The 19,399-nt window shown below is 50.2% G+C and overlaps 1 protein-coding gene across 1 annotated transcript in view; it reads right to left on the reverse strand.

The window, feature by feature from the left end:
* The window catches only part of SLC2A9 (solute carrier family 2 member 9), a 257,458-nt gene that overhangs the window by 18,004 nt on the left and 220,055 nt on the right, over positions 1 to 19,399 (reverse strand). Inside the window, exon 12 of the mRNA XM_047091840.1 lies at positions 3,274 to 3,401. Coding sequence (XP_046947796.1) covers positions 3,274 to 3,401 — 128 coding nt within the window. The remainder of the gene's footprint in view (positions 1 to 3,273; positions 3,402 to 19,399) is intronic.

The following is a 19,399-nucleotide window of genomic DNA, read 5'->3' on the forward strand; positions in this document are numbered from 1 at the left end:
GAGGGGATCCTCTAACCACTGAGAGTCCTGGCTTATTTTGCCCTCAGCTGCTCTAGTCCATCACACAGGATGACCCAGGATGAGCTGTGGCCCCAGAAACCTCTCAGGCTCCCGGGCGCCCAGCTGGAAGCGAGCCAGTTAGAATGAACGTGATCCCCTAAATTAGTGGTCAAGGCTATCAAAAACTGGGTTACGGTGAATGGAGTTTGACACACACCAAAGCCCTGTGGGTAGAGGAAGGGCACGTGGGGCTGACATCCATGGGTGGGACCATGTTCTTCCTCCCATTGGTACGGGACCTTCAAGTGTCCTGAGCCTGCTGAGTCTGACTTTCCTCCTCCAAGGGTGGGCAATGGCCGTCATTATGGAAGGACAGATTTCTGGCTCTTCCCCTCTGGACACGAGGCACTTTGCATTTCCCCTGGGGCGAACCGTGTGACTGAGGCTTTCACTCAAGGGCATTTGCGTGGTGGCAGCCCGCGTCACTGCTGCGCGAGGCCTTAGCGGACAGGTGTGAGACCTGTCACCTGCAGGGGCTGTTGCTGCAGAGGGAAGAAGCCTGAGTCGGGAAGTTCTGGGGCAGGATCTCCAGTACCCCCCCCCCCCGCTCCCCCAACGAACACCTAGCATGAACAAGACACGGTCCTGGGTGCTTTAAAGCCCCTGAGACTTGGGCACCGTTTCTTCCTGCAGCAAACCCAAACCATCCTGGCCGACATGTGGGGGCAATGAGACCTAGCGTGCCATGGCGTGACTGCGCGCGTGACCTGCTCTGTCGTGGTCGCTGTCCTCTCCTGCACCCCTTCCCTGACAAAAGTCACCCAGCTGAGTAGGCCGAACCAGCAGGTGCTTCAGGAACCCGGCACAAGCCTGGCCCGTACACACCGAGTCCCCGGCAGCGTCTCGGGGGACAGGCGGCACTATGTCTCTGCTGGGAGAAGCTGTGGATGGGTTATGATTCGCCAGACGAGTGACATGAAATAAAGGTCAGATGGATCCGATCAGTTGGAGACCCCTCTGAGGTGCGTGCCTGCGTGTGCACGTGTGTGCATGTGCGCATGTGCATATTTAAACGTAAATTAACTCCTCGGGCCCAGCTCGAACGCACTTGTAGGAAGGAATCCCCTGCCGTATAACCAAGGGCTCCTTCGTCCCCTTGTCTCACAGGCGAGGACGAGGGACTGGGCTCAAGTCCTGCTCTGTCATTTCCCAGGGGAGGACCTTGGGGAGTGGCCGCATCTCCCCGAGCTCTGGTCCACTGGTCCGCGTGAGGGAGACACGAAGGCACGACCTCCCGGCACCGACAGGGGTTGACTGGGGCCTGGCACCCAGCAAGTGCTCAGCAAACACCGGTGTTCCAGAAGCGCCTCTGTGCTGTTCGCTCATGAACCGTGGTGGGAAAATGAGGGGTCGTGTTTGGGGCTGGGGGGCTTTCACCGTCCCCCAACCCCAAACTGCTCGGAAGACAGTGGCCTACTTCCCAGGCACAGAAAGCTTAGGGGTGGGCCAGGTGAAGCCTCTAGAGTTCTCCACTTACATTGCAGGGGTGGTACGGGGGTCCGTGTCGACAGAGAAGTGGTTTGAAGTTAATTTTCCCCATGATAATGAATATTTTACTGATCCCTGGCTCTGCTGGCTTTGACCCAAACAGGAAAAAGCCATTTCAGGTTCGAAGTCATTGAAAAGACAACTTGTTATGTTCTGGCCGCTCCGAGGACGGGAGGAAATGGGCGTGGGGCCCAGGGTGTCCCCCACGTCATGCACGCTTCAGAGGCAGGGTGCCTGTACCTCAGATGCAGTTGGCGATGCTTTAAAAGTCACACGGCGGGTCAGCCTCTCACCCAGACTAGTGAATCGCAGGCAGAGAATGCCCACAAGTAAGAGGCCCCGGGACAGAGGGACCAGGTTGGGTGGTGACTGCAGGACCTCGGGCTGACTGTTGTCTGTTCCCTGAGCCTCAGCCTCTCGGCAGTGAAGTGGATGACAGGAAACCCCAGCTCAGGGCTGTAGGAGTGGGCACAGAAGAAGCCGCGTGCAGGGGACCTGTAACCACGGATGCAGGTGTAACCATCATGTGGTGCTGTGGCCAGGCCTGTTGGCCTGGGACTCAGTCGAGCTTACAGCAGGGCCTCTGGGATGTGCTGGGCTTGGTGCTAGTCAATTAATAAGCAAAGTGTTAACCCCAGGGGAGGGGGTGAGGGTTGAAATGGTCCCTGAGAATGGATGGTGGTTCTTCCTCAGGGACATCTGATGGATTCTCACCTTCACTGATGGTATCACTTCTGTCATGGGCAGCAGGGAGCCCTGGAGGCATTAGAGCAGAGGAGCTGGACCCTCTTTGGCATGCAGCTGGGCCCCTGGCTCTGGGCAGAACACCTGTAAAATCCTCGTCTTTTGTGCTCCTGCCCCCAGAGAACTCTCTGATCTCATTTCTTGCCTCTGCCATTATCGTTACTCACTCTGTTCCAGCTACACTGGCCTCTTTGCTGTTCCTTACACAGGCCAAGCATGGCCCTGCCTCAGGACCCTTGCACTTGCTGTTTCTCTGCCTAGATCTCTCCATTCCTGGGCTGCTTCACTTCACTCAGGTCTCTGCCCAGGTGTCACCTCCCTTGAGGTGTCGCCTCTAAAATACGAGGTGTCACTGTCACGTGTAAAATAGCACATCTGTTTCTGCTGCTTCCCTTTCTGGCTCCAGGACCAACAAGCACGGGTTTTTGTGTCCACTCTATCCCCATCGCCTGAAACAGTGCCTGGTACAGAGTAGGGACTCAATAAATACGTGCTGAATAAACGAGCGAGTTGATCTACACAGAAAGAACTTGTATCCATTTCCCGAGTTAGCATTTCCCTGTCCGTCACGGTCACCCTTGGGACGGTGACCCCGTCAGCTTGGTTACGATGCCAATGAGGATGTCCGACGCATGGCACGTTGCAGCGTGCACTGTCACTGTTACCCGGACCTCGTCTAGCACCGTGACAAGCACATGCACAAAGGCAGGTCTGGGATTCTACCCTAGGCTTCCCTGCAGACCCTCAGCGACCGGAAGCCCACTCCCTCTGAGGCAGCCCTCGGCATCCCGGGCAGCTCCTGGAAGGTGCAGGAAGGAGAAAGCGAATTAAGGGTTTGAGCCAAGGTGCGTTTCTGCCGTCCTTAGGCCAAGAGCGTGAGTTTCCCAGTTGTGACAGACCCGGCCTCTGCTCTGTGGATCAGCCCTCAGGGTGCCGAGTCAGAGGGCATCCCATGGGCAAGAGACCCCTCGGCGGTCATACCTGGATGAACGGGAAGAGGAGCCCCACGGCGAAGTTGGAGAGCCAGTTGACGGTGCCCGCGATGATGAAAGCAGCCGGCCGCTGGGGCTGCTGGAAGAACTCGCCGGTCAGGATGAACGGGATGCCCCCTGTGGTGGCAGAGCAAGGGCGCACGATTAATCACCGCGACAAGGTGACAAGGTCGTGCTGCCGGCCTCCATCTCCATATGGCAGGGCGGCACCCTTTCCGTAAGAGCCGGCCCTGCCTGGGCGAGGGACAGCTTCGGGAATGCGTGCTGGAGTCAGCCCCTAACTCCTCAAAGTGTACGAACCGCCTCTCTGACCTGGTGCATCCCAGTGAGAGGCGACTGGTCCTGTTGGCTCTCCCAACGCCTTCTGAATCAAGCTGTAACCCGCCACAAAATGACTACAACAGATGCCAACTCGATTTCCAAGGCAAGTGACATTCACTGGCATATTGTGTCAGGCAGGTCCTGGCTCCCTTATTCCCTGGGAGAGAAACCTGAAGCCCAGAGAGCTCACTTGACTTACTCAAGGTCACCCAGCTCCAGTGTAGCAGGGCCAGAACTGAGGCTTGGGACTCGACCTCCACAGGTCGGCACTGCCCCTGTTGATCCTTGCCTGACGGGGCGGAAACCCTCACTCAACCGGTGAGCCATTCGTCTTCCTGATCTCCCCTGTGACTGGATGGGTGGTGGGTCCCAGTCCCAGAGTCGCCCCGGCAGCGGGACGTCACTCAGCAGAAACATCACTGGCATTGACGGAGGACAGTTGTTTATCTTGAGGACTATAATGTGCAGTTGCACGATGTTTGTCACCCCTCACCTCCTGGATGCCCGGAGCTCCTCACAGGGGCTTGCACCCATTTCCAAATGTCCTCGGGGTGCCACACATAGCTGAGAATCCCCAAGGTCTGCACCGTACTCTCCCTGAACTCAGCGAGATCCAGGATTGGGGCCTGTGCCCAGACCCAGGACCTGGGGCTCAGCATGGCCACTGGGGTCCTGTTTGCACCACCCCCCAAATGCAATCCCCACTGTGCCAATCAGATCTACACGCTGGCGTCGTACAGACAAGGGTAGTGGAAGGGGAATGCCAGACTCTAGGAAGACACTTAAGGGTTCCATGGTTGTTGACCGTGCTGGGGCTGGTCCTACAGTGGTGGACGACAGGAGCAATGTCCTGCCCCCTTGGGATTCATTCCCTCTTCTGGAAGGGGGGAGAAATGACTCGTCTATGAAAAAGAAGTGAACGAATGAATAAGTAATTACAACATGCGCTAAGTATGGAGGGAACACACTCAGCACTGGAGGGAGCCGGTGTTCGTAGCGGTCAAGGAGGGCTCTCTGGGAGGCGATGGGTCAGATGTGACTTGAGGGAGGAGACACAGGTTGCTAAGATTTGGGGAAGACTGCCAGGCAGAGGGACGGGAGGGTGAAAGGGATTGGGTCAAGGTCTAGAGCACAGGCCACTCTGTTGAGCGAGGGGAGAGAGGAATGGTATTAAGCGGGAAAGGGAAGCAGGACCAATTAAGCAGCCTCTTGTAGATCAAGGAGAGGGTCTGCTACTGAAGAAAAACAATGCGGGGTTTTGAGTAGGGGCTGATGTGATCCGCCTGCATTTTGTAGAGACCACAGCTGTTCAGAGAGGGGACCGGAGTGTGGAGTGGTGGCTGCAGGAGGCTGCTGGCCAGGGCAGGAGGAGGCCGTGGTTGCCTAGAGGGCTTGCATGGTGCCAGTGGAGATGGAAGGAAGGGGCAGAATTCAGAGGCTCCACCCCATGGAGGCAAAGCTTTCACTGTGAGCGTCACAAACAACATACACTGATCAAGTTCAACCAAGAAACCCAAGGCGACAGGGGTCACAGGACGACTCGAGCCTGTCCCTTCAGAGTGTTCACTGTTATAACCCCTCTATTCTGCCAGCAAGCCTTGGCCTCCAGCACATCAAAATGACTCAGAATGGACCAGCCCCTCATCCCACATTAGACTATGAGCCCTCCAGGGCAGACAGTGTCCCCATCTGCCTGGCATCTTGGGCAGAGAGTAGATATGTGATCGATATTCACTTACTTGTATTAGACACTCAAAATTTGATTTTGAAAAGATCTGATATATTGTTTACTACAAAGAAAGGAGACTTTCCATATCTTAAAGGTATCTATCAAAATGTGCAAGAACAACCATGACGCATTGAAACGTGCGAAAACCAGCCTTTAGGTCTTAGCAAGCACGATATTGCCTTGTCGAGAGTCTGTCGCACACCCGGTTGTTCCCGCAGCTACCACCACTGGGAGCCGCGCGGCACACCCTCGGGGGTCAGTTCACAGCTACTGTGAAGCCTGGACAGGGCTGAAGGCTGGTGTGCCACCTGCCCTGACTTCCCTAGGTGTGGTTTGGAAGCACCTGTCGGTAGCTCCATTAACATTCCTCATCCTGGTACATCAGCTTACGGTGGAGCAGAGAATGTTGATACACCTGCCTCCCCGCATGTCTCTGTGTTTCTTCAGGGCCGGGCCACAGCTTGTTTGTTGGTGGTGGCCCTCGCTCCTGGCACAGCACTTAGGATACGGATACTAGGGACTCAGTAAACGTCCGCAGGACCCACAAGGAATGAGCAAGACACTGTCAAGTTCACAGCACATCTACATTGGGTCTCCTCTCCCCTCCCTTCAGGCCACCTCTGAGGGCAAATACAAGAAACAATAAGAATTCTGTACAGCCTGTTTTGCTGATTGGTTTTCATTTCCATGATCCCCCTTGAACCTAACAACCAGGTGGTAAAGCACAGCGGGCTAGGGCTTGGCCTCTGGTGTCAGTAAGAACAGGTTTAAATGCAGCTCTACCGAATCTCTTTAGAATTAAGGCTTCTCACCTGCACAGTGATGACAGTAGGAACTTACCACGGAGGTATTTGTGAGGATTAAATGACTAGTAAGCACTTAGTATTACGTAGGGCACATGAGAGGCATTCAGTAAGTGTTAGCTTCTATAATTAATATGATAACTGTTAGCTTTTTCTTCTTATTATAGAAAGAATTATTTCCCTTCATTCTGTCATGAGCTAGCTGAAGTTCAGAAAACAGGAGTGACATGCCCAAGGACTCTTAGCCAAGAGTGATGATGACAAAATGAAGATGCTGGTGGTGATGATTATAAAAAGGACAATGGTGCTGCTGCGGCTGCTGATGGGGGTGACAGTAAGTGGCACATATTGTAGAAAGCACTTGACATACGTTATTGCATTCAATTGCCACTAGTATGTGGTAGTTGTTACTACTATTTTTCCCACTTAATGTGTAAAGAAACAAAGGCGTAAGAAAGTTAACTGATTCCCTCAAATCATACCACCAGTGGGACTCGAACTCAAGGCTGGGTAACTGCCAGTTTGAGTCTTAATGACTCCATTGTGACGCAAGCAAGACTAAAGACGTTTACAATTTTTAAAATACGGGAAAGGAACTTAAGAGTATTCATGGTTTTATCTGAGGGCCCTACCAAATTCTGGAATTCATTTTTCTCTTTTGTCTGAAGGCAATGTTAGCCTGGTTTCCTAAGAGCCTCTCACTCTTTCTTTAAATCCAAAGTAAAATGAGAAAGAATGGGGTGTGATATGCAAACAGAGTGGATTTCTGGTAGGTCCTTTATTTTTCTGTTGTTTTTCAAAATGAAAATTGTGTTGTTATATTTTTCTGATTATCATGAGTAATATGTACCCATTTTTAACAATTAAAGAAAGCATACAATGTAGAAAAGCATGAAAGGAAACAAAAGTCATCCCTAGACCTTCCATCCAGAGATGATATCCACTTGTGTTTTGGTACTTGGCACAGACATTGAATGTTGCTATAGAGAAGCCTAGAGCTAGTCCAATACTTATCCTTTAGGCAACTGGCTTTCTCCTGAAGAAATCCTTTCTTATGCTTCAAGTTATTAACTGAACTGTTTACTAACTGTGATGTGTCTGGGGTTGGTCTCCCCATAACTGTCTTTCTTAGAACACAGTGACTGTGTCTCAACTACAGATCCACTCTTCATTTACTTCCTATCTTAGATTTGAAAGCCTCTTCTGTTCTACCTGTTGGACTCTCTACTCCACAGACTGTGATTATCTGTATGTTGGATTAATTTTCTCCCTCTTCCATGTCTGTTGTCTCCTGAATGACTTTATTATCTTGTGTCTAAACAGATTTTGCATGCTTCAGGCAATCTCTCCCTTCTTTCTCTTCTTCATCTCTTCTCTTTTCTTCCTTCTTCTGGTCCCATGTTGGTGCATTCCCTGTGCCACTGCCTTTTGTCTTTCCAAGGTAGAATGAGTTGTTCCATCCAGATTGCCATCCGCCCCGATGTGGTGATTCATCCTCAACAACTTTTCTGATCTCATTCCATGATGTCTTTTCTTTCAAATCACAATTGGGGGTGTGAGTACTGTCTTTTAGTAACTTTTCCATAAATGGAGGCCAACATTAGGGCTGGGGAGCAGAGCAAACTTGGAGCATCTGGGCTCTGCTCTGGCCTCTGAGATTTTTTTTTTTTAAATTTTTTTTTTTCAACGTTTATTTATTTTTGGGACAGAGAGAGACAGAGCATGAACGGGGGAGGGGCAGAGAGAGAGGGAGACACAGAGTCGGAAACAGGCTCCAGGCTCTGAGCCATCAGCCCAGAGCCCGACGCGGGGCTCGAACTCACGGACCGCGAGATCGTGACCTGGCTGAAGTCGGACGCTTAACCGACTGCGCCACCCAGGCGCCCCTCTGGCCTCTGAGATTTTAAGTGACACGCACCAGAATCCATTCCAGGAGGTCAGGGGTACACCCAGCTTTTATGGGCTTCAACTGGTCTCCTCAAATTAGAATAGTCTTGGAAAATGAGAAGTCTTTTGGGGAGGACTGCTGCGGGGGGAAAGTATCTTCCCCAGGACTGCTGACTCATCTCCTCACTCTAGTCCCCCCACCAATCAGGGATGTTAGTGAGAGTTCTTAGGGGGTATTGAATCCCCTTCCCTGGTCAGTGCTGTTTCGGAAGGGTGGAGACAGGATGTCCTATGCTAGAATATCCTTCCCTGGTTGCCAATTTTCACAGCCTATGGTATGTTTCCTTCTTGGCTTGCTGCTGGCCATATTTTTTTTTCCGTATCAAAGTTAAGGTTTGTTTGGTTGTTTTTTTTTTTAACAACTTTTTTAAAGCTCATTTTGTTAGGTATTTGTGGGAGGAAGATCTCTCAGAAGGCTGTACATGACCACATTTACCTAAAATCCCTTGGTAACTCGTTTTGTAAAGTTAAGGTATTGGTGTTTCTTGTGGTAGGTATGCGGTTGGCACTCATTTTAAAATAACGTGCTTCAGAATTAAAGGGCAGTTGGAAACAATCCCTTCTGGCACAGGATTTTGACAAGGGGGTGCCTTCTTCCAAAATCTCTGGTCGGGGCCCTTTACTTTGTGGATCTTGTTGTTTACAAAAAGATTTTAGATGCCATATCTCACTGGATCTTTCTTCACAACCCAACTATGAGTTGTGAATTATCGCTGCAGATTAGGAAACTGAGGCTCTAGAAGACGAAGGGCTAATGTTACTGGTCCCACTTGTAAATGAAAGATGTGGAGACCGCTTTTAGGTAACAGATTTGAGCAATGGCTCCCAATGACCCCCTGGGCTGAATGCAAACAGGTGCATTAAGTGACCCACCCTGAACCAGCCATAAGCCCCAACTGACCATCGGGCTACTTGTAACCAGGCACAGTTACCGAAAAAGGAAAATTCCATATGTTCTCATACCTCCTCACTCCCTCCAATACTATAGCCCTTCATCGCCCCTCATGCCAACAGTTTCTCCTTTGCTGTCCTGCTCGCTGCCCCCTTGCAGTGACTGTATTCGATAAACTTCTATGTCCTTTGTTCTGCTTTGGGTGAATTCTTTTACTTCCTCCTGCTGCCGGCCTCCACCTGACTGGGCCACTCCAATCACCCCTGATTGCACCCACAAAAGGATGCAAAGTTGGATTTTCGGACTCAACATCCTGCCTTCTTTTGACTGCACCTCTCAGCTCAAAAGGATAAAAGATGACAGTGGGTTCATGCTGCTGTTTCCACTCTGTATCCAGCGTGCCTCGCACGGAGTTCTCTTCACGTCACAGGACCCATACCTACTGCCTAGGAGTATGGTGCAGCTTAAACTTCGCAAATTGTGTTCATGTCTCTTGGCCGACATTCCTTGTTATCTTATTTGGTTCCTACTTGTTATTTTATTTGGCTATGTTATTCTGGATTCGCCGGAAGCAGACCCTGACATGGGTTTTGTGTGTGAGTTGTTTCTAGAAAATGCCGGTAAGGGTGTGGGTAACTGAAGGAAGTGTATAGAGGGTGTGTTATCAGCAAGTCACCTCTGTGGGCCACCAGAACTTAATCCAGTTGGGGCCTCTCGGGAAACCGTGTGGAAAACATATCTCGGAATGAAGACAGCAACGGTCCCTACCTCTTGGCATTGTTTTGAGGACCAAATGGAACGTGCTTAGCAATGTGTGCCTGCAGTATTCCAGAAGACTGCTCTATCATTTCTGCTTGTGGCTTCCCCCCACGCGGCCGTTAGTCCCTTCCCCCTCCTCTTCTATTTTCTAGCTCTTGCCAGGCACCTGGGTAAAATGTCAAATTTTATTTCATTTTTGTATAAAAGAAATAAAGGGCAACTGTCCAAACTATTCTATAATTCATATTATTACATTCTTTGAATGGAGCCACTATCATCAACTTGAAAAGCCCTTTATTAAAGGGCTTTTAAATCTCCTTAATAGTCTCCACAGGTGTGCCCCATGCCACTTAATCCTTTAAACACATTTTCTCCTTAAGGAGGAGTTTTAAAAATACCTTTAAAGTTTTTTTTAACTTAAGGGGCGCCTGGGTGGCTCAGTCGGCTAAGCATCCAACTTTGGCTCAGGTCACGATCTCACGGTTCGTGAGTTTGAGCCCCGCATCAGGCCCTCTGCTGTCAGCACGGAGCCTGCTTCGGATCCTGTGTGCCCCCCTCTCTCTTCCCCTCCCCCGCTTGTGCTCTCTGACTCTCTCAAAATAAACAAACTTTAACAACAAATTTTTTGTTTAATTTAATTTTGAAAATTCTTCACGGATATTTTGCTGTGCTTATTTCGTTAGACTTTATCTTTGGTGTCTGCTCATCTGTCCATTTTCATCCAACATTTACATTCTAAGTCCTGTGCTGGGCATTTTTAGGATCTACTAATCTATGTGATGAGTCCACATAACTACGTTAGGAGGGGGGTATTCTAATACCCATTTGAAAGATGAGGAAATCGAGAAACAGAGCAGCAAGACGGCTTGCTGAAGGCCACACAAGCTGTCACCAAGAGCTTCTGATTCCGATAAAAGATCCTCCCCCCTGCCCATTCTCTAGGAGACACTGGAGAGAGGGCAAAGGCACTATTTCCCAAACAGCTTTGTTTTGTGACAAAAATCAGGCCATCAGCCATCAGCAAGCACACCTGCGGCTTGCAGGGAGCTGGGACCAGGATGCACTTGGTGCAGGAAGGGGGGGCAGCGCGAGGGGGGGCTGTCTGCTCGGGAAGCCCCTCGCCTTGAAGGGTGCCTGTTCCGCCAAACGGGGAGAAGGCAGGTCTGTCCCCTCAGAGGGGGTGTCCAGCTCTTCAGGCATGTGCTTCCCAGGTAGGGAAGGACGGGACACGTGGCAGGTGCCGCCCAGGAATCCCCGGCAGGGGCTCGTCCCATCCTGACTCTCAGTGGGCACTTCTGGCTCCACGGCCAATAAGGCTTTGGTCCTACTGCAAGCCTCGGTGTCCCCACCTGTAATCTGGGCACTTGATGAGCTCTTCAGAATCTCAGTAAAGCCACCTGTGGCACGTGCTTGGCACACGGTCAGTTATCACCTTGATGAGGCAGCCACCCTGGTGGCCAGGGGCACTGGCTTTGGAGTCAGATAAACAGCTTCACTTACAGCCTGTGTGACCACAGACAAGTCGTATCGATGGCTCTCAATTTTCTCATCTATAAAACGAGGACAGTTCCTACCTCTTAGCATTGTTTTGGGGGTCAAATGAGAGTGCTTCAGCACTGTGTGCAACACGTTGCAAAGGCTGCCCTGTAACAACTGGTACAGATATCCTTCTTCCCACGACGCAATCACTTAAATGCTTGTGGAGTATCGACCACGTGCCAGGCACGGTGCTCGGACATCGGGGTGAGCAAGGAGCAGCCTCAGCTTCTGGAGCCTTCTCCCAGGGCTTCTAGCATCTGGGAATCCACTGAGACAAAATAGCCAGACCGACCACAAGATTGACTTTCTCCTGTCCCCAGTCTCTCCTGGGCAATTACAGCAATGGCGAGAGTTAATGGATCAAGAACTTCCTACGTGCCAGGTTCTTGAAAAGTCTGCCCTCTGCAGGACAGAGGCATCGCTAAGATCCCTTAGAAGGGATCCCTTAGAAGGAAGACAGCATCAGACATTGTTGGTCTTGGATAAAGAAGAATTACAAGTAAGGGGCGCCTGGGTGGCTCAGTCGGTTGAGCGTCTGACTTTGGCTCAGGTCATGACCTTGCGATCTGTGAGTTCGAGCCCCACGTCGGGCTCTGTGCTGACGGCTCGGAGCCTGGAGCCTGGAGCCTGCTTCGGAGTCTGTGTCTCCCTCTCTCTCTGCCCCTCCCCCACTCACACTCTGTCTCTTCTTCAAAAATAAATAAACATTAAGAAAATTTTTGAAAAAAAAAAAAAGAAGAATTACAAGTCATCAGGAGTCATTGCTCTGAACCAAAGGAGCAAAAGCCATTCCTTTTGTATCCAGAGATGCTGCAAAGTCAGGCTTCCACTGTCCAGCCCCATCCCTGCCTTCCACGTGGGGAGACTGAGGCCAGAGACGGGAAGTGAGACTCCCTGTCTCAGACTTTCCAACTACCTGTTTGCTGTGTGCACGTCCTTCGTGGCAATTTCTAGCTCCTGCCATGCTCAGATTGTGCCCACTGCTGGAAATGCCCCCAGCAGTGGAGGGACTTCGGGGCACCCAGGATATATGGGCAATTTACTCAGCACAGGCTTGGCCCTCAGTATGGGATATGTAAGCAATGGCACCTGTCTTGCCTCCCTCCCAGCCTAACTACCTGCCCAGGCAGGTAACCAGCAAAGGTCCTGACCAAGGCTGTCGTCTCGCCCACATGAAGCATGTCTTCTAAAGAAATTAAAGGGAGGCTGCTCTAGGAGGGGGAAGGAGACTCGAGTGTGTGTCTAGTTACAGAGAAGGAGGAGGTCCCTTTGCCACCACACGTGCCTTCCATGGATGGTATCCTTCGTGATCTTTTGACTTCTTTATGCTTTTGCTTATCATGCTCTTCGGGGGTAGGCTGCGTGTTTCTTTTGCTCACTGGTGCTTTCCCCATAGCAAATTGTATCCCTTAATAGATGTTTGTTGAATGGGTGAGTGGATGAATAAATAGGAAATAATGGCCGTTAAGCAAGTCTTTCAAGGGAGAGTGGAAATTCATGATGTGGTCAAGGAACCGGTGGGGTGCAGAGCACAAGAGTGGTTTAGAGGGTGCCTGTTTGGAGACTGCAGAGGCATCCCTGGCACAGGACTATACAGAGCTAGGTGGACCCCAGGGGTCTGCAGGAGGTTTTAGCAGGAGGCAGGCAGATGAGACTGCTCTGGAAAGTGGTCCCTGATGCAGAGTGGAGCTGGGGTTGCAGAGGGAGAGTGCAGGTAGACAGGGACGCTGGTTAGGAGACGGCTGCTCAGAAAGTGAGAAAACATTGGGAAAATGTTTGTGATAAGGGCCTTGGTGCCTCTCAATCTCATTAACAGCCACCCTCTGTGATTCTGTCTTGCATTTGCATGAGATCAATCATGCGACTTCGTTAAATTCATTCCCGAACACTCCGCTCCGCTGAAACATAAATTGAGTCCCCTCTTGACTTCCAATTAGCATGCTTTGACAAAGACTTTATTCTGGTAGAATTTCTTTAATCTGGACTTTTAAGTCAAATTCTCAGGTTTGAACATCCACGTGGGAGTTTCCGGGGGAGAGGATGTTTTTGAAGAGTCTTGGGAGCAAATGGGCCATGTAACGCCAAACTGACTCTGCTAATTCTAATTAAAAATGAGGCGCTGCCACATCCTAATAGGTGAGGACAGCTGACGAGCAGGTCAGAAAACACAAGTAAAGTCTATCAGGATAAGCCCACGCTGAGGGGTTCTGGAGGGTAGGTTAACCACACCCTGATGGTCTGTTACTCAGTGTGGTCAGGAGTCTACGTTCCAATGAAGACAGAGGTCAGAGGGCTTGGTGGTACGTTCTTCCGGGCACGCCTTACCGTTCTTCCTCGTTTGCGTGGGCACTAGGGGGGTGTCGAAACAGACAAGCATGGGGGCCTGGATAAGGGGTGCTGCAGGTATAAGGCAGCCTGGAATAAGGTCCAGGACCCTGGGGACACCTGTAACTGGAGACCAGCACACCCTCAGCCTGGGTCTTGGTTTTCCCAGCTGCAGAATGGATTGGTTTGTTCATTCTTACAGTGGACACAAGTTACTGAGTTCCTGCTGTAAGCTGGGGCCGTGCTGGGTACCGGGTCTACAGCCCTGAAGGAGCCACGGCGCCTGGGCTACACGGATCTAAAATCCTGCGGGTGCACGGTGTTTTCTGGCTCAAGACCCCAGAATGCCCAAACAGATGCTTTCTGCATCTCAGTGCTGGCCCCCCTCCCCCGCCTGCCCACATCACCAGCCAGGGGCTTTGTCTGCCTTTCCATGAGCCGAGCCCAAGGGCTGGAGAGTTAACACATCTTCCTTCCCCAGGACTGACTGCAGGGACTCTCTGTAAATACTTCTTTGGGGTCGGGGTGACTTGGGGGCATCTAATGGGCAGGAGGTGGTCTTTATGGGCAGCTCAGTATGCTAGCGGTGCTGAGATCAAGAGAGAAAGAGAAGAAGGTTTCCAACAACTTTTGCTACATGCTGTGAATTTAAACTGCTTCTTTTTGGACATGGGGCTGGGACTGACACCTCTAGGAATGTGACTGTGGGCTGGGCTACGGCGGGTGGGGTGGCTGGCTGGGCATTTTCAGGCTTATCATGAATTCTCCTTTGTCTTTTCCTGGATCGTCCTTCTAGAAGTCCCCGAGGACGTGCTGTCATGCCCACTTTACTGACGGGTGGGGAGAACACATGATTTGCTTTTCAAACCCAGACATTTTCAGAGTCCGTGGGTGCCACTGAGAATCACCTCGGACATCAGGTATAATCTGAACCGACTACTGATGCGAGAATCGAAGCCCAAGGTAAAAACTCTCAGCTAAGGTCCCACAGCTGGTAAGGCAGTGGCAGAAGGTGGGATTCGAACCCAGATCTACTGGACTTTCCATGAAATCGTCAGGCAAGGCAAACATCTTAAATGACATCACAGCCACCTGTGCTGACCGTGGACAGTGTGACTGTCTATGCAGTTATGGCGAGTAACTCTAATGTGCCTAAGACTCTTTCTAGGTAGGTAACATTATTCCCAATTTACAGACGAGGAAACCGAGACATGGAAAGGTGAGGTGACTGCCCAAGGATTGGGCAGACAGGATTTGACGCCTGGTCTTCCAGCCATGCCAGCTCTGAGGCTGAGTAAGGGAGAGCAGAGAAGGAAGCCCACATTCAGATGATGAAAACAGGGGACCCAGACAACGGAACGCGTGACATGCGGCCAAGTTTAGACTATGCGCGTGCAACCTCATTGGGCCCTGCAGCTTTTTCTGACTTTCTCGGGAGTCTCTCTGAGCAGTGCGGGGAGCTTATCTTTCTTTCCCAGGTGCCTTCCTCAGCTCCGCACTCAGCTCAGCTCAGCTTCTGAGGCCATGGCAGGCGCTCATGCTGAGCTAAAAGCTCCCAGGGACCCAGTGGCCCCAGCCACATTTCCTGGAGCCTGGCCCCGCTCAGCCCGGCTCCTGAGGGTTACCTGCCTGCGAGCCGAGCCAGACTGCAACTCCCGCTGGCCCTTTTCCACAGCCTGGGTTCCTCCCTCCACCTCAAGTGCCAGCCTTTTTGAGAAAAGGCCAAAGCCGCTGAGACAGAGGAGAAGCAGGAGAGGGCCTGCAGCTGTCCACAAGGCTGGCCTGACCCTGGTGGTCTCCTCCATGGGGAGCCTCCTTCCTCCTCCTCCCACCCCTGTCTGCCCGGAACACTCCTTCTTACCTTTTCAGCTTCACTGCTTGTCACTACCTGTCCCCTGCCAGCCAGGCTGCTGGCACCTTCTTCTCTGCGCCCACGGGCCCTGCACACCGAGAGATGCCCCTGTCAAGAGGCCCAGACAAGGTGCTTGGGGAGGGCGTGTGCAGCGAAGGGGGATCATGCGTGAACTATCACGTGAACAATTGAAGGGGAGAATCTAGAAACGAGTACGTGACGGAGCTAACAGGCAAAGAAGAACTAAAACTCGGTGTTTCAGGGGCAGGACTGGCTTAGAACCTGCCTCTTGAGGAATCATGTTGTCCCTTCTTGGGCCATGCCTTTCCAGCTGGGGCTGGACTCCAGGTCAACCTGGCTCCTGCCATGAAAGCCTGTCAATAAGCTTCCTTGTATCCCTCAAGTGACAGGGAGCTCACTCCTTTGAGAAGCAAAGCGCTTGAATCTGAGTCTGACCCCAGCTGAGACCTCACAGAGAAGTGAGGTTCCCTTTTCTGGAGCTTCTCTGAGGCTGGCAGGTGCACCACGGAAACTCCAAGCATCCCAAAGCTTCCAAGATCTACGTGGGAGACCTGAAACCATGCAATTCCTAGAGCAGAACACAGGCGGTAATTTCTCTGACATCGGCTGTAGAAACATTTTTCCAGTTATGTGTCCTCTGGCAATGGAAACAAAAACAAAATTAAACTATTGGGACTACACCAACAAAACAAAACAAAACAAAACAAAACAAAACAAAACAAAACAAAACACTGCTTTTATACAGTGGAGGAAACCATCAACAAAACCAAAAGGCAATTTACTGAATGGGAGAACATATTTGCAATGATATATCTGATAAGGAGTTAATATCCAAAATATAGCACTGACTTACACAATTCAACACCAAAAAAAAGCAATCTAATTTAAAAATGGGCAAAAGACATGAACAGACATTTCTCTAAGAAAGACCTACAGATGGCCAACAGACACATGAAAAGATGCTCAGTATTATTCATCATCAAGGAAATGCAAATCAAAACCACAATGAGAGACCGCCTTGCACCTGTCAGATTGACTCGTATCAAGAAGACAAGAAATGACAAGTGTTGGTGAGGATGTGGAGAAAAAGGAACCCTTGTGCACTGTTGGTGATGTGAATTGGTCCAGCCACTGTGGAAAACAATATGGAGGATCCTCAAAAAATTAAAACGAGAACTACCATATGACCTGGTAACTGCACTACTGGGCATTTACCCAAAGAAAACAAGACACTAATTAGGGGTGCCTGGGTGGCTCAGTCGGTTAAGCATCCAACTTCGGCTCAGGTCATGATCTCACAGCTCGTGGGTTCAAGCCCCACATCAGGCTCTGTGCTGACAGCTCAGAGCCTGGAGCCTGCTTCGGATTCTGTGTCCCCCCCCCCCCACTCTCTCTCTGCCTCTCCCCCACTGGCTCTGTCTCTTTCTCAAAAAGAAAACAAGACAGTAATTCAAAAAGATATATGCACCTCTGTGCTTTGCAGCATTATTACAACAGCCAAGATATGAAAGCAGCTCAAGTGTCCACTGACAGATGACTGGATAAAGAAGATATGGGGTGTGTGTGTGCATGTATGTGTGTGTATGTATGTGTATCTGAATGCTGGCATGTTACTCAGCCATAAAAAGAATGCAGTCTTGCCATTTGCAATGACACGGATGGAGGTAGAGAGTATAATGCTACACAAAACAAGTCAAAGAAAGACAAACACCATATGATTTCACTCTATGTGGAATTTAAGAAACAAAATGAACAAACAAAATACAAAAGAGACATGTCTCACATGTCTAAAAGACAGACCTTAAAATACAGAGAACAGGGGCGCCTGGGTGGCTCAGTCAGTTAAGCGTCCGACTTCAGCTCAGGTGACAATCTCACGGTCTGTGAGTTCGAGCCCCGTGTCGGGCTCTGGGCTGATGGCTCAGAGCCTGGAGCCTGCTTCCAATTCTGTGTCTCCCTCTCTCTCTGCCCCTCCCCCGATCATGCTCTGTCTCTCTCTGTCTCAAAAATAAATAAACATTAAAAAAAAATTAAAAAAATACAGAGAACAAATTGGTGGCTTCCAGAGGGCAGGTGGGTGGGGAAACAGGTGAAGGGGATTAAGAGTACACTTATCTTGAGGAGCACTGAGTAAAGGACAGGATTGTTGAATCATTATGTTGTACACCTGAAACTAATATGATACTGTATGTCAACTATGCTGAAACAGAAAAAGAAAAAAGAAAAAAAAATCCCAGCTTCTTAGCGTAGTGGTGAGATCCTCTATCATGGGGCCTCTGCTATCCCTCTAACTTCATCTCCTTCCCTTGCTAACAACACTTGAGCTTTCCTTGACCCATTCAAGCAAGTTCCTGCCTCAGGACCTTTGCACATCCTAGATCCTCAGAGGGCTGCTTCCTTCTTAGCATCTGAGTCTTGCCGCCAGTGCTAGCTTCTCACAGAGGACCTTCCCATTCACCCTCAGTAAAGCTGCCGTTCCTTCTAGGACTCTAGCCCCTTACTCTATTTATTCCTTCTTAGCATTTGTCACTAATTTTAAAGTATTTATTAGTTTAATGGCCAAGGTTCTATAACTACGCATTGGTGGTGGGGCAGCTTGGGGTCTGAAAAAGACCTCTCCTCCATCCCCATGAGACATAAGGTCCAAGAACAAAGACCACATCCCTGTGTCATTCCCCGGTGCCTGGATCAATATAAGAAGTGCTTGGTAAATACTTTTTTTAAAAAAAATATTTATTTATTTGTTTGAGAGAGAGAGAGAGCAGGGGAGGGCAGAGAGAGAGGGAGGCAGAATCCAAAGCAGGTTCTGTACTGTCATTGCAGAGCCTGACACGGGGCTCGAACTCATGAACCAGGAGATCATGACCTAAGCCGGAATGCTTGGATGCTTAACAGACTGAGCCACCCAGGCTCCCCAGTAAATACTTTTAAACTAAGGAATGCGCTTACCTAATCCACCTTATCTTTCCAATTCCTCCCTTCTAGACTTGATAGTCAATCTCACTAAATTTGCATTTCCCAGGTTGATCTATAACTATCAGTTTGAGTGTCTGTCTTCTTAATTAGAGTATGAACTCTAGATGAAAAGAAAACATCTCTGACTCTAGTCCTGTATCCTCAGCACGGAGTGCAGTACCTGGCACCTAGCATGTGTTCAAAATCTTTTGTCGAATGAATTCATTTGGGACGTAACTGAGAATAAGTGAAAGAGAAAAAAAAAAATCCTGTAAAGAGCCCACACAGAGAAAATCCATGCACTAAAGCATGTATTATTCTCCTCATAAAGAGAGCCCCCGTGGGCCCTTTTCAGGCATAATCCTAACAAGCTTGATTTTCTATTTTCTCCATATTGTATTTAAATAAAGAAGTTGGGTGCACAGAGGGAGAACCCCAGGGCAAGGCAGTGCACTGACAAGGTCTGATAAATGAGACTCAGCGGCAGGTAAGACTTCCCATTAGAGGCTGTCACTGCCTTAGGAAAACAGCCCCCCAAACACTGGGTTTGATGTTCTCTCAGAGCCAGCTCTCTCGCCAAAGGCTTGTTTGAGTTAGGGAAGTTTCTCAAGTCTCCCAAGCGTGGTTTCTGGAATTGCAGAGTCCCAGGGGACCTGCCCAAAGCAGGGCTTCTGCTCACAGGCAGGTCCACAGTGAGCCTTCTTCAGCATGAAGCTGACCCGCTAAGGGAATCCTTACAGCAGCCCCTATTTCTCAACTGCTTTCCAGGAGCTGGGACCTGATTAGCCACTTAACAGAGATTTTTTTTTTTTTAAACTTACGCCAATCGGTAAGGTGTGCATCAACCTGTTAGACAGGAGGCAGCTCAGACACGTTAGCTTAGGCACGAGCTAACGTGCCTAAGGTCACACAGGTGCAAAGGGGGGTTCTGGCCGTCAGGCCCCAGGCTGGGTGAGCGGGAAGCCCAGAGGG

Source organism: Lynx rufus, unplaced genomic scaffold, assembly GCF_022079265.1.
Source record: "Lynx rufus isolate CCGP_SWC_20201006 ecotype Redwood Valley unplaced genomic scaffold, mLynRuf1.p SCAF_3, whole genome shotgun sequence".
Classification (NCBI taxonomy): domain Eukaryota; kingdom Metazoa; phylum Chordata; class Mammalia; order Carnivora; family Felidae; genus Lynx; species Lynx rufus.